Here is a 12,740-nt window from a genome sequence, read left to right on the forward strand (position 1 = left end):
ATTCTCCCTCTGGGCGTTCCACCCCTGCTCTGTCCCAAGACCCACCTCCACTCCACCCCTCCACCAAGGCACTGCATCTTCGTGTCCCCACTGGGTCCCCTCCCCAGAACTCCCACTACTGCTCCCCCTCCTCCCCAATGCCCCCATCCACTTGAAGCCCTTCCCCATACCTCTCCCCAGCCACCAAACAGCTGGGGCTGATGGGTGCTGAACACCCATTTTTTCCTTGGGGGTGTTCCAGCCCTGGAGCACCCACGGAGTCACCTCCTATGAGCACATACCTCAAAACACAAGGGCAAAGACTCCAGAAACTAAGCCTTAATCTGCAGTCAGGATGCTGGTGTGAGCCAAATCTCTGCAGTGCTGAAGTTTAGGTCAAAGTAATGTGAGCTGAAAGGGCCTGGGCATTGGAGCTGTGCTACTACTAGCAACGTTTCTAGCTTCCCCACTACACTATCTTCTCTATGCCAGCCTACACTGCACTATCAAAAGGACTGTATCTCGGCTGCATCATTTAAGACTTCACTAGCCAGTGCTTAGCAGAAGTCCATCTAGCAACAGCAGCCACATCTGAGACAGTCACAAAAGTAACTTCCTTGTTATGTTCCAACTCCACAGCACTTCCTAGTCACATTTCCAACCTTCTCATAAATCTTGTTCAAATATACTTTGGAGACGGGAATGTCATTTTCAGAGTTGTGTCTTACTTGGCTGGGCAGACACATACACCTCCTCCCATGTGTAATTAGCCAGGTTCACAGGCTGCAGCACCCAAGGGTCCTCTACAAGCTTTTGCAGGGTGGTACGTTGCTCTGGAGCAGGATGAAGGAGTCCAGACATCAGAACCATCAGATCTGAGCATAAAACATTTCAAAAAGTTAGAGACAATAAAAAGTGTGGAACAGTCTCTGTCCTAGGTTGTGTCTACACTGTGCCACTAATGCCTCGAAACTGTAAAGCATGTAGTACAGACGATTTAGTCGGCAAGAGAGCTTTTTTTGTTGTCAAAACTTTTGTCAGTTAGGGGTGTAGTTTTCCTCATCCCGCAGCCGACAAAAGTTTTAACAGCAACAGTGCAATGTAGACTTAGCTCTAGTTACTCTGACAAGGCTGGGTTGTGGGCACAAGGCATGCGACGTAAATTAGGTTCAATACACGTAAGCAGGCAAACCCAGATCCCTCTGGCCATCATCAGTCCCATTCCCAACCCTTCTGCCTTACTGTCAGGATTTCAGTGTCTTGTTGCACTCACTCAAAGCAGTGTTTGCTTAGCTTGGAGAATGAGCTGAGCCATCCCCATTTTGTAAATAGTGCACTGAAAAGAGGGAAAGAAACAGGGGACGGGTGGGGAGAGAAAAATAGAAAGAAAGACCATCTGCGCACAGAAGACTTTTTTGCACACCAAGTCTCCTACATGTTTGGTGCTGACTCACCCCAAGACCAGTCCTTTTGTAGACATTCGGAAATGGGGGCTAGCTGTATGCATTTGGGGGATTTTAAAAGGGCATATGGCAGCTTAGAGAAAATCACAGGAAACTCCTAAATGCAAAAGGTACAAAGGTTCATTATGGGTCTAAAATACTCCTGAGACCACCTAAAGAGAGGTTACTGGTCAAAGATTCAACAATCCACTATATGCTTGTTCTCTTCCACTTTTCCACCAGGAAGCAAGACCAACAATGTCTCCCTTTGTATTCAGATCAGACCATTTCTGAAGTTCTAAATGCAAGCAAACATTCTTTGCATTCCTAAGGGCCCCTCTGGGGTCAGAAAGGTACCAGCAAGACCAGTAGTCACTGGATCTCAAACTTATCTAGTAGGCTGAACTTTCCGCATTACCTTATTTGTCCTGGTTCACTCAGTTTTTAATCTTGTGGGTGATCTGGAGTAATGAATGAATGAGTGAACTCACCGTAGTGAAGCTCTGGAAATTCAAACACTGCCAGTGCAGGTATAGAATCATCGAACTGGAAGAGACCTCAAGGGGTCATCAAGTCCAACCCACTGCTCAAAGCAGGACCAATCCCAGCTAGGTAGTAACACAGGTGTGTAAAGAACTGGAGTACTTTCCTTAACCAAAGCAGGTGAATATACAGATTTACAGAGCATAGCCCTTTTTCCAATGAGACCTGATGTTTAATCAACTGACAGCATATGAATGACAGGTTCTCAAGAAGGCTGCGAAACCTGGAGAAATGAATACATACTGTGTGCTTCCAGCTACACCGAGGCTCTTTCTCAAGAGATCTTTTCCACTAGAAGCAGTTCCATTGGCAACAAACAACATTACTGAATGAAAACTCACCTTCGGACGCACTAGAGGGAGGATTTAGCACAGCCTCCATGGCCTCCTCTAATTCACAGAAGGGATTCTCTCCAAATACTAGGGTATAAAGGGTGATGCCAAGCGACCACATCTCCAGCTCTGGTCCCTGGTACCTGCACAGATACCCAAACCCACACAAACCGTAAGTACAAATACACTACAACATTGGGGGAAAAAAAATGTAGAACCCACATGTATAGAATCATAGAACACTAAAACTGGAAGCACCAAGAGCAGTCCTGTGCCCTCACCGCAGGAGCATCATGTATAATGTACATACGTGGCTGTGCATTCCATTTTAAGGTGGTAGAGAAGTTAGTACCGAAATATTTTAGGAGTGCTACACCGCTATAAATGACTAAGCAGAAAAATAAACAGACCCTTTAAGTTGTTGCTAGCCCACCCCCCACCACTTTCTATGCAGTTCTGTGAGAGAGTGGTAGCGAAAATGAGAACACTTGTCACTGAGAGCAACCACACAGGTTTCCCTCCCCGAGCTCCGTATTTTCCCTCACCTGAAAAGCTTCCAGTTATTTTAGCCTTGAGCCTCTTCAACATAGAAGCTGATCAATCACACCAAACTGCAAAGTGATCATACTACATGAATTACCAGCCACCAAAGGGACGGCAGTGTGTTGCACCTAGCGTCTAGGGGAAATCAGAACCTAACCTTCCTGAACAATGAGGGCTAGAACAGCTACAACGTAGACTGGGGAATCAGAAGACCAGACTAACTACTGAACTCAGACAACATTAGGGCTTGCAGACACTTGCAACACTTCAGGTGCACCAGTGCCATTGCAGCACTTAGTGAAGATGCTGGTGTGAGAGTTTCTCCTCCTGCAGCGTAAGCACTCCACCTAACTCCGAGGCAATAGCTATGTTAACACGATAAGCCACCACCCCCTTCTCTCCATCAATATAGCGCTGTCTGCATCAGGAGTTCAGCCAGTATAATGGCACTGCTCACTCCATACCCCTGGACAGGATGGTCGTGTGCACCCGGGTTTACCAACCAGAGTATCAATGTACAGGTTAGACAGCTCAGTGGACATACATGTCGTTGTGAAATGCCCTCTCCCAAGAGAGAATGCCTCCATCCACCTAGGAAGGAAGATCACTCACTGCACACACGGCTAGAAGGGGAATCTGTTAATTCACTGGTAACAGAGCAGAGTCAATCTACTCAAAGCAGCTGTTCCTAGACTGGGGACTGCACAAAGTGCTTGCTGCTGCCCTGGAGAACAGACTGACTCTCCTCGTGTATTTCAGCTGCTGCTATACATGTTGATTTATTTTCCATTAGAAAGAAGAACCTGGGGAGGGCCCACATGAACATCTAGGCACAAGGATGAAGGGCTAACCAACGTGTCCTTAACAGTAGTCCTTGCTGCCAGAAGGAGCAATTGTCAACCTGCCTCAGGGGTGAATCTGCAACCTGACAGGCTCCACTGGAAACAGAATGTTCAGCAACGCAGGAGTGAGACAACCTGATACATGGGCAGCGTGCTTAGGGAGGAGTGGACCAATCAGTAGGGAGACACATGCGGTGGGAGGGAAAGCCCATATAACAGGATAGCATGATCAAGGAGAAGACAACAAACTGCTCAAGCAGCAGAGAAATATGTGTAAGAAAAAAAGTAGAGAAGGGGGACAGAACAGATGGGAGTGGGAAATGACAAAATTTCTTTCTTCAAAAAAGGGCAAGTTAAAGGGTAGCTGTAGCACAAACACTGCCCTAATGCCCTGGTGCCTCCCAGTAAACAATTGTTGTACTTGTCAGAGGTGTGTGTTCATAAGCAGGCTTTTATGGAAAGGGTTGTGGGTCACCAAGACCTATCCCTTAAGATGCAGATGACCTCTTTGATAGTGGGAATCACAGAACAGATTGTTATGATAGGACACAGCTAGACACTACCAGCCTAGCCATAAAACTTTACTCCTGCTCCTTAACTTGGCTGCACAGCACGGCAGCCAGAAGCTCACCCAGCATTCTGTTTTTAATGAAGCACTACACAAGCTCAACCAGGTCAGCCTGCGGTAGCATTTGCATTTGAGATCACACCAGGCAGTCAGTCAACATTTGACAGAAAAGGTTCATGCTTGTGCTGAGCGCAGATGAGAATTCCTTTAGGATCTCGGTTAGACACATGGAAAACGATTAAGCCGTTCTGAGATACTTAGACTGCATTTGCACAAACGGCAGATATTTAAAGGCAGTGTTTCCCAACATGAAGGTGCACGCCACTCAAAGGGGCCTGAAGGACTAATGGTCAGGGGGACCCTCAGATACACTTCTGAATTGTTCCCCAGGCTCAGAGAGGAATGAAGTCTCTGCAACAGTAGTGAAGAAAGCCATAAAAGTTGAGCCAAGTGCACCCTGTGCAGCCATGTCTGAGTTTGTAGAGTACCTGAAACAAGGGCTTTGAGGTGTAAAATACCCTATTCACTTCAATGGGTCTAGGATAGATGCTAATGGTAAAGGTGTAAGAATCTTTCTGTCACACATTCTCCCACCCAGCCTTACAAGTGCACTGCTAAAGAGACACACAAGGACAGTTTTCATTCAGGACCAGCACATACGGATTGCCTGCCAGCACTTCTGGTGAGCAGTACTCAATTGTCCCACAGAAGGTGTAGAACAGCTTGCCAGGTTCCATGTAAGCAGCTGAGCCAAAGTCCACCAGTTTGATTGTGAAATCTTCAGCAATAATGATGTTCTCATCCTTGATATCTCTATGGAGGATATTTCTGCAGTGGAGATATCCCACTGCTGACACTAGCTGAAGCACAAAGAGTACAAGGTCACAAGACAATGAAGTTTAAATGAGGAACTCTTATCTGAAATAACCCAGAGCACTACAGAAGTCTGTTAGGCTTATTTTGGGGGTCTGTTTACGTCTCACTTATACAAGACGAGGAGCCGCATGCAGCTGGGGGTGGCTGTCATCATATTGCAATAGTGCTCCCTAGGAAATATATTTGGAAACAAATTAAGATTTTTCCCCTCACCAACTGTGGGAGATATGGGTGCCTTGTAGCCATGTTTGTTCTTCTTCTGGGACTAGGAGCACCAGTGATGAGTCACAATCCAGCCAGTTAAGTTTTTTTTAATCCAAACTTTGACCAAAGAATAGCTTAGTCTTCCAGCATTTGCTTACCCATCACTGCAGGCTTACAAGATCTGAGTATCTGAGAGTGAACTTTTATATAAATAAAACAACTCACTCAGATACCGAGGCGCAAGCTACCCTAGAAAATTATGTGCGTGTAACTACATCACTGAAAAATTCACATCCCTGAGCAATACAGTAAAGCCACCTTAATTCCCCATGCACACAGTGCTAGGTCAACAGAAGAATTCTTCCTAGCTACCATCTCTGAGGGAGGTCAATTAACTGTGCTGATGGGACTTTCTGTCAAGGTAGGCAACACCTAAGCTCAAAATACACAGCAGTACAGCTCTGCAGTGTTTCAAGGGTAGAAAAGCCCTGAGCCACTTTTTGTACATTATTCATTCTGTGACACCATAACTACACATAGCATCACAATTTATCAACAATTCTGATCAATTATTTATTTTTGGATACCACAGTTCAAGTTCAAACCACAGTCCAGACCAGAAACAGGCAGAACAGAAAAGTAAGGTGGAGTTTCAGTTCACACAAAACTCAGTAAGCCACTGGAAAAGGAAAAGTACATACAATACCCAATTCATTATTGAGATTTGGGGTAAACTCGCTAAATGTTACCTCCTTGGTAGCAGCAGTCTATTAAAAGGTGAAATTTCAGACACCAGAAATCAGCCTTCCAAAATGTTTGGAGTGGCACTTTCTAAACACCAGATGCTATCATAGAAACAGATCACTGCACACAGGTTCACTCACTCATTAGCTCAACTTTCCAGTTACACAGGATTCTTGTAGTGGCAAAGTTGTCAAACTGGCACATTCTCAGAAACACACTTTACTTCAAAAGTAGCTCTCACCTGCCTGAATACATAGCTTGCCAAGGGCTCATCCAAGTCAGGCTGGTTATCAATGAATGTGAAAAGATCCAGACCTGATCCATGCTTTTCCATCACTAACTGGAAAAATCGTCCATTTTCAAATACATCCAGCACCTATAAATAACAGGAACTTCTTATAATGCTTTTTGTCCTTACAGCATTCTACAGATATTAACCTCCAAAAGGGGCAGTGATCAAAATATATTATAATCTCCAGGGGATTATATCTCTCTAAACACACAACTTCTCAGAATCAATTGACCAATTTATAAGCTCATCCAATTTAATTGGGGCAAGAATTTAGAAAGGGAACATTAGCTTCTGATCTAAAGCTTTTTATGTCACCAGGTCACTACTACCGGAAACCAAGACTCCTATGTAAACTGGAGCATGCAAGAAGTTCAGAAAAAGGCTTCCTCAGTCCTCAGATGGTCATCCTGAGAAGGGTAAATTTCAACAAAATAACCTTTCATGTCTTGTGGAGAATTAGCTGTCTTCTGCATACTCCCAATGCTTAAATAGCTCGTAAAGGAATCAGGGATTCAGTCTGAGACTCGGATAGGCATAGGCAACTTCAAAAATGTCTTCTTTACTGGTAAAAATCTATATAACAGTTTACATGAGGGATTTATCATATATTATCATACTTATCTTATTCAGAATAATCCAAAACACAAAAAAACTCTGACAGGCATTTTTGGGGGTTTGCTTACACCTCATCTATACAAAATGAGGAACTACATCCTATGTGGGGACGGCTTTCATCATATTGCCGTAGTGCTCCTGGGAAATATATTTGGAAGCCAACTACAGTTTCTTTCTCCAAATGTGTGAGATTAAGGCATTTTGTAGCCATGCTGTTTGTTCATCCCCTGGGGTTAGGAGCACCAGTGACTGGTCACAATCCAGCAAGTTAAAGCCCTCACGTAAACTGGTCCTCTTCTACAAACTTCAAAGGCTTGTGCTACAAGTCTTTTATATGATAAATCAAGACCTTCTATTTAATGGTATTAGTTACTGTCCTCTTTAATTTGAAGGGACAACCAGATGAAGGTTTGATGACCGTAACAGACCTCACAGGCTAACTAAAAATCCACTTTTAATGGAAAATGATCTCTTTCACATCACCAAACCAGGATGTCCTGGAGGGCTGTCATAAATGAGCACAAAGAAAGGGTTAATCCTTCCAGAGAACCTGGCGGGGGGCAGTGATCATGTAAGCCGATGGGAGGAAGAGAAACTTTTTTGAACTGAGAACAATTACAGATGAAGGGGTAGTAACAGAGAAGGAGCCGTGTTAGTCTATATACTATCAAAACAAAAAAGCAGTGAATTAGCACTTTAAAGACTAACAAAATAATTTATTAGGTGAGCTTTCATGGAACAGACCCTTTGCCTGCTGGCTGATGCAGAGGGAAGATGGAGAGAGGAGGAGGTCTCCGAGGCAGCTGGAATGAATCCAACAAATATCATGACCTTCTCAAAATCAACCACACATATGTAAGTAGAAAGGAAATGTATAATTAGATGGAATCAGGTTATGGTTATTTTGAATTTGGTTGGACCGGCTATCTGTGGTTGATTTTTTTGTTTTGCTTTGATTGATGACTTAATTTTTTCCCTCTGTAACTTTTAAGCTGAATCCCTGGGAAGTATTCTTTGTGCTGCAACCGTTGCAATCTATTTTCTCTTGTTTTGTGAATAAATTATTTTTTAAGCAATTGATCTGATACCTGTGTCCTGAAAAGCATCTGTGTATGTGTGTGCCTTAAGCTAGAAGGCCAGCTATCAAATTACAGCTCTGTGTTCCCAAGCTCTCATGTAAGGGAGGGATAGGCACTGGGGTTCATCCTATAGGGAGATATTTCCAGGTAGGTCTTCCTGGGTTAACGGATTCTTTGTTTTATCTGGGTGGTGGCAGCTACCCTCCAGGGGATCTGTGACCTTGGGGAGTTTATAAATTAAGCCTTTGTATAGGCAAGGTGTTTTAAGTTTTTGCAGGCCCCTACTTTCTGCACTCGAATTGCCAGAATGGGGAAAGAGCCCTGACAAGGGCCTTCTGAACATTGACACAATCAGAGAACCCCTGTATGGCCTGAACACAGACCCTACAAAATTCAGTGAGGCAAATGTTACAATGCCTCTAATTCTCAGAATACTGTTGCAGTAACATGGCTCACATCATCTGTATCACTGACTCTTAGTAAGCCATGCCAAATCTCGTCAAGTTCTTCTGACCTGAATAGATTTTGAAGTGAGTCATCTGTCTACTAAGTTTGTCAGAGCCCTCAAAGGTTTTACTGTGATGAGAGAGTAGGTTTGGTCAGTTTGCCATAATCTTAGAACCAATTCACCAAAGCTAACTTAGTTTTTATATTTTTGTATATAATTATGATCATTACCAAATAAATCAGGAAGGACACAGAGTGCCAGATATGGAAGACTTTATTCCCAAAATACTAGCTTTTCCTTGTGGTGGATGAAATGGAATTTATAAAGAATCAACTCATAATTATTTTCATTAATAATTTTAACAATTTAATTTGACCAGTAAGTATGATGGGTTTATTTTAAAGCATCAATACTGTATACCTAAACAGGAATTTTAGAGCATTCGCCATATTTTGTGCTTTCCATTAGGAAAATATCTGAAAGAGTTATTAGCTACTGGACAACACCCTGTTGGAAGAGGAAGTGAAGAATATTCAAACTATGACCATATCTTAAAAGCTATGTGCTCTGAATTATACTGTACCTGAATGATACTGGGATGCTGCAGCTTTAGCAGGATTGCAATCTCCTGAGTTACTTTCCCCAGCTCAGGATCCTCTACCCAGCAGTCTTCCAACACCTTCTCCTTCCAAATGAACTTCACTACAACCTACACACACAACATAATGCAATAAGGCCCTGGATGATTAAGATGAGATTATTTTCTCTAAAAGGTTACTAAAAAGCTACTGCCAGAAACCCAGAAAGCCTCCGATAGTTACAAAAGCCAGATCTGTTTTCAGTCCCTTCAGTATACCACCCATTGGATTTTAAAAGTGATAAAACACACATTAAACCCAATCGTTGGGCAGCACTGCCGCACTTGTGTCTCTTAACATACATGTCACCATTTTGCTTTCAGGTGGTTCACTGAACTTTGTAAAACTTCTCCCACAGATCAAAACTAGGGCCCCAGGACTTTAATTAGTCTAGTCCACAGCACGTAAAAACTTAAGTATGCACCTAAATCTTTGCAGGATCTAAGCTATCATTTGCCATTTGGCCTCTCTGCTTACTGATAACTTAATTTACTATATTAAGAGTTTAGTACCTTTTCTCTCATGCTTTCTGGGCTTACTTAAATACAAAATGGTTACCAGTCATGAGATGAGGCTGGACACATATATTCATTGAAAAGGATACATTAAGCTTTTTATTACATCTGTGCCAGTACTCCCATGTTACTTTTTTTTTTTAAAGATCTAATAACATCAAATTTAAATTCTGTGGTTTTGGTAGTCTGAGGTTGAAATTTTATTACTGAATAATCCTTATTCTTGCAATAAATAGTCACACTTAAAAAAAAACAAACAAACAGAAGAGTAAATTAAACATTTTCCTCCTTAACCTCCTTATAATCTTTCTTGCATCTGGCAGTCCAGACGAAGCCAAAAGCTCCTTTGCCAATGAGACTGACAGTGTCGTATTTCTTTGCATATTCTCCCTCACACGCCTTCAGACTTTCCAGATCTTCAACTCGTCGGGAATTTTCCAACAGTGACGTTGTCCTGATCACCTGGAGTGAGAAGGAAGAAGAAGGAATGACTTTTATAAAATTCAGAGGTATTAGAAAGAATTAAGATATTTAGGGAAAGGCACTTTTTCACTGAGGTTGTGAACATGTGTTATTTTAACTCCAATACCAACAGCTATCATTGTCACAAGAATCACACACTGTACTAGAGTGCCAGTTCATCTAGTTTAGCAGCCTGACCCCAGCAGTTGCTAATAAGACACTTTCAGTGGAAAAAGAAGAAACAGAACATGTACCTAGATAATTGTGTAAAATGATGTATATGGAGAAAGTTGTCTCCAACTCTGACTCAGCAAAAAATGTTACATTCTGAGCAAGCATTTAGACTATTTTTCATGTTTAATTTTCACCATTCAGATCAGTCACATAAGTTTTTACACTAAATCATGATAGTTTGCCTCACTGGCCTAAAACTCAGCAGTGAATTCCATGGCTACAAACACAACATCAAGAGTATTCGTAAGAACAGACACAGCAAGTCAGATCAAAGGTCCATCCAGCCTGCATCCTGTGGTCAACACCAGGTGCTTTAGAGGGACTGAACAGAACAGATGAGCATCAAGTAACTCATTCCCCATTCGCGCATTCCTAGCTTCTGGTAAACACAGGCTAAGGACACCATTCTTTTGCTGGTTCTAAGTTTAATTAGGCATGTTAAAAGTTTAACTGGTTAACCAGCACTCCTCACCCTAAATAGTATCGGTTATGGTTAACCAGTTGGACCAGCCCGCTATCCACCACAGGCAGCAGTTGCTCCAGCCCCGCAGGGCCACTGCAGGCAGGGGCACTCCAGCTGAGCCTATGGAAAGGGCAGCTAGGAAGGGGAAAGGGGTGGTTGAGGAGTCTGCTCCGGCCCAGACGTGCTGGATGCATCCCCCCCCGGCCACACACACAGTAGTGCTATGGGCAGGGATGCTCCAGCCGGACCAGAGCAGCTCAGGTCCCTAGCATGCCACAATCGTGGATGCTCCCAACCAGCTGGAGCAGCCCCTTTCCAGAGCAGGTGGGCTGCTGCAGCCCAGATGGCCTGGAGCAGCCTCCCCAGCTGCCCTTCCCCAGCTGCTCAATCAGTTAACTCTAGATTAACCAATTAAAGGGGATTTTACATCCTTATATTTAATGCCCTTTAGGTTTACCCCCTTGTTGTCTTTGGAGACAACAAACAGATACTGGTGAGTTTGGGGATACATTTCAGAATTCTGAATAGCTCCAGGTTTTTTTAGTTTAAAGTTACTTATGCGCAGAGTAAGGGACCTGAAGGCAGACACTAAAAAGACGGGATGCACCTAGTCAGAACTGGAAAAGATCGCCCAGGACAGGGGATGCTGGCGAATGGGTGTCAATGGCCTATGCTCCCAGATGTAGGAGTGGAAGAGGCTTACTATTACTACTACTATAGTATGAGAGAAGAACAGTGGTGTTGTGACACCATGGCAAATGCAACACCTGGGCTATGTCTACACTAGCCCCCTCTTTCGAAAGGGGGATGCTAATGAGACACTTGGGATATGCTAATGAGGTGATGCAATGAATATGCAGCACCTCATTAGCATAATGGTGTCTGCAGCACTTTGAAAGTGCTATTTTCATTCACGTGCAGCTTGTCTACATGGGGCCCTTTCAAAAGGACCCCGCACACTTTGAAATACCCTTATTCCTATTTGGTTATAGGAATAAGGGGATTTTGAAGTACGCGGGGTCCTTTCGAAAAGGACTCCATGTAGATGAGCCACGTGTGATCGAAAGCAGCACTTTTGAAGTGCCGCTGCTGCCATAAGGTGCTGCATATTCATTGCAGCAACTAATATTTTTTCAACCTAATATTTCCTTTTAAAAATGAAGTAAGTTCATACAATGGAACTCAGCAAAATACAAAAGATGCAACATTAAACCATTGTTAAGCCAAAGCTAAATGAGTCAACTAATAGATCATGCAAACTCTAGGCCTTGGGGTAGCCCTGTTCTAGGCCCTGTCTACATTAGGAAATATAAGCCAGTGAGGGTAAGTTCATTTAAAAATTGGCCTACTTCCCTTGGTGCAAAACCCTAAAACCGTTTTAAGTGTATCTATATTACATGCACTCACACCATGTTATGTTGTCCTTATATTAATTTAGCTTAGTGCAGTACATTACCAAGTGTGAACAAGAGCAGTCCTCTAAAGCATCAAGGTACACCAAGCAAGATTCCAAAATATGAACAAGTAATTAAAACTACTTCATCTTGTCCCTTTCATGACAGTGAAATACTTCCTGCATACATATTACATCTGCCATTGTTACTTCATATTCACCCTGAGAAGGCTGCAGCAAGAAGTAAGAAGAATTTTCCATCATTAAGTCAGGGTGACACAGTTTCATGACCCCATGAGCTACATAATTAATCTTCCTAAGTTCAACAGCTGGGGCAAGCCTGCCTGCCTTCAGCCTTGGGGGGAGGGAGGTCTTGGGGCTGCTGCTGTCACACCAGAAGCAGCAAATGCCTGGGAAACTTAAGGAATGGCTGTACCTAGGGGCTGTGACTCAAGCTGTTGGCTGGGAGGGAAGGGCGGAAGAGGGACAGGGATGTGCAAACCTTTAAATTGTGCCCCCTCTATCTCA

General features: G+C 43.3%; 1 protein-coding gene across 1 annotated transcript in view; it reads right to left on the minus strand.

Moving 5' to 3' along the window:
- The window catches only part of PASK (PAS domain containing serine/threonine kinase), a 37,282-nt gene that overhangs the window by 2,522 nt on the left and 22,020 nt on the right, over positions 1-12,740 (minus strand). Inside the window, exons 12-17 of the mRNA XM_075003909.1 lie at positions 9,955-10,122; positions 9,091-9,216; positions 6,315-6,449; positions 4,910-5,109; positions 2,306-2,439; positions 708-854 (exon numbers count right to left, since the gene is read on the minus strand). Coding sequence (XP_074860010.1) covers positions 708-854; positions 2,306-2,439; positions 4,910-5,109; positions 6,315-6,449; positions 9,091-9,216; positions 9,955-10,122 — 910 coding nt within the window. The remainder of the gene's footprint in view (positions 1-707; positions 855-2,305; positions 2,440-4,909; positions 5,110-6,314; positions 6,450-9,090; positions 9,217-9,954; positions 10,123-12,740) is intronic.

The sequence above is a fragment of the Carettochelys insculpta genome, chromosome 10, assembly GCF_033958435.1.
Source record: "Carettochelys insculpta isolate YL-2023 chromosome 10, ASM3395843v1, whole genome shotgun sequence".
Taxonomy (NCBI): Eukaryota; Metazoa; Chordata; order Testudines; family Carettochelyidae; genus Carettochelys; species Carettochelys insculpta.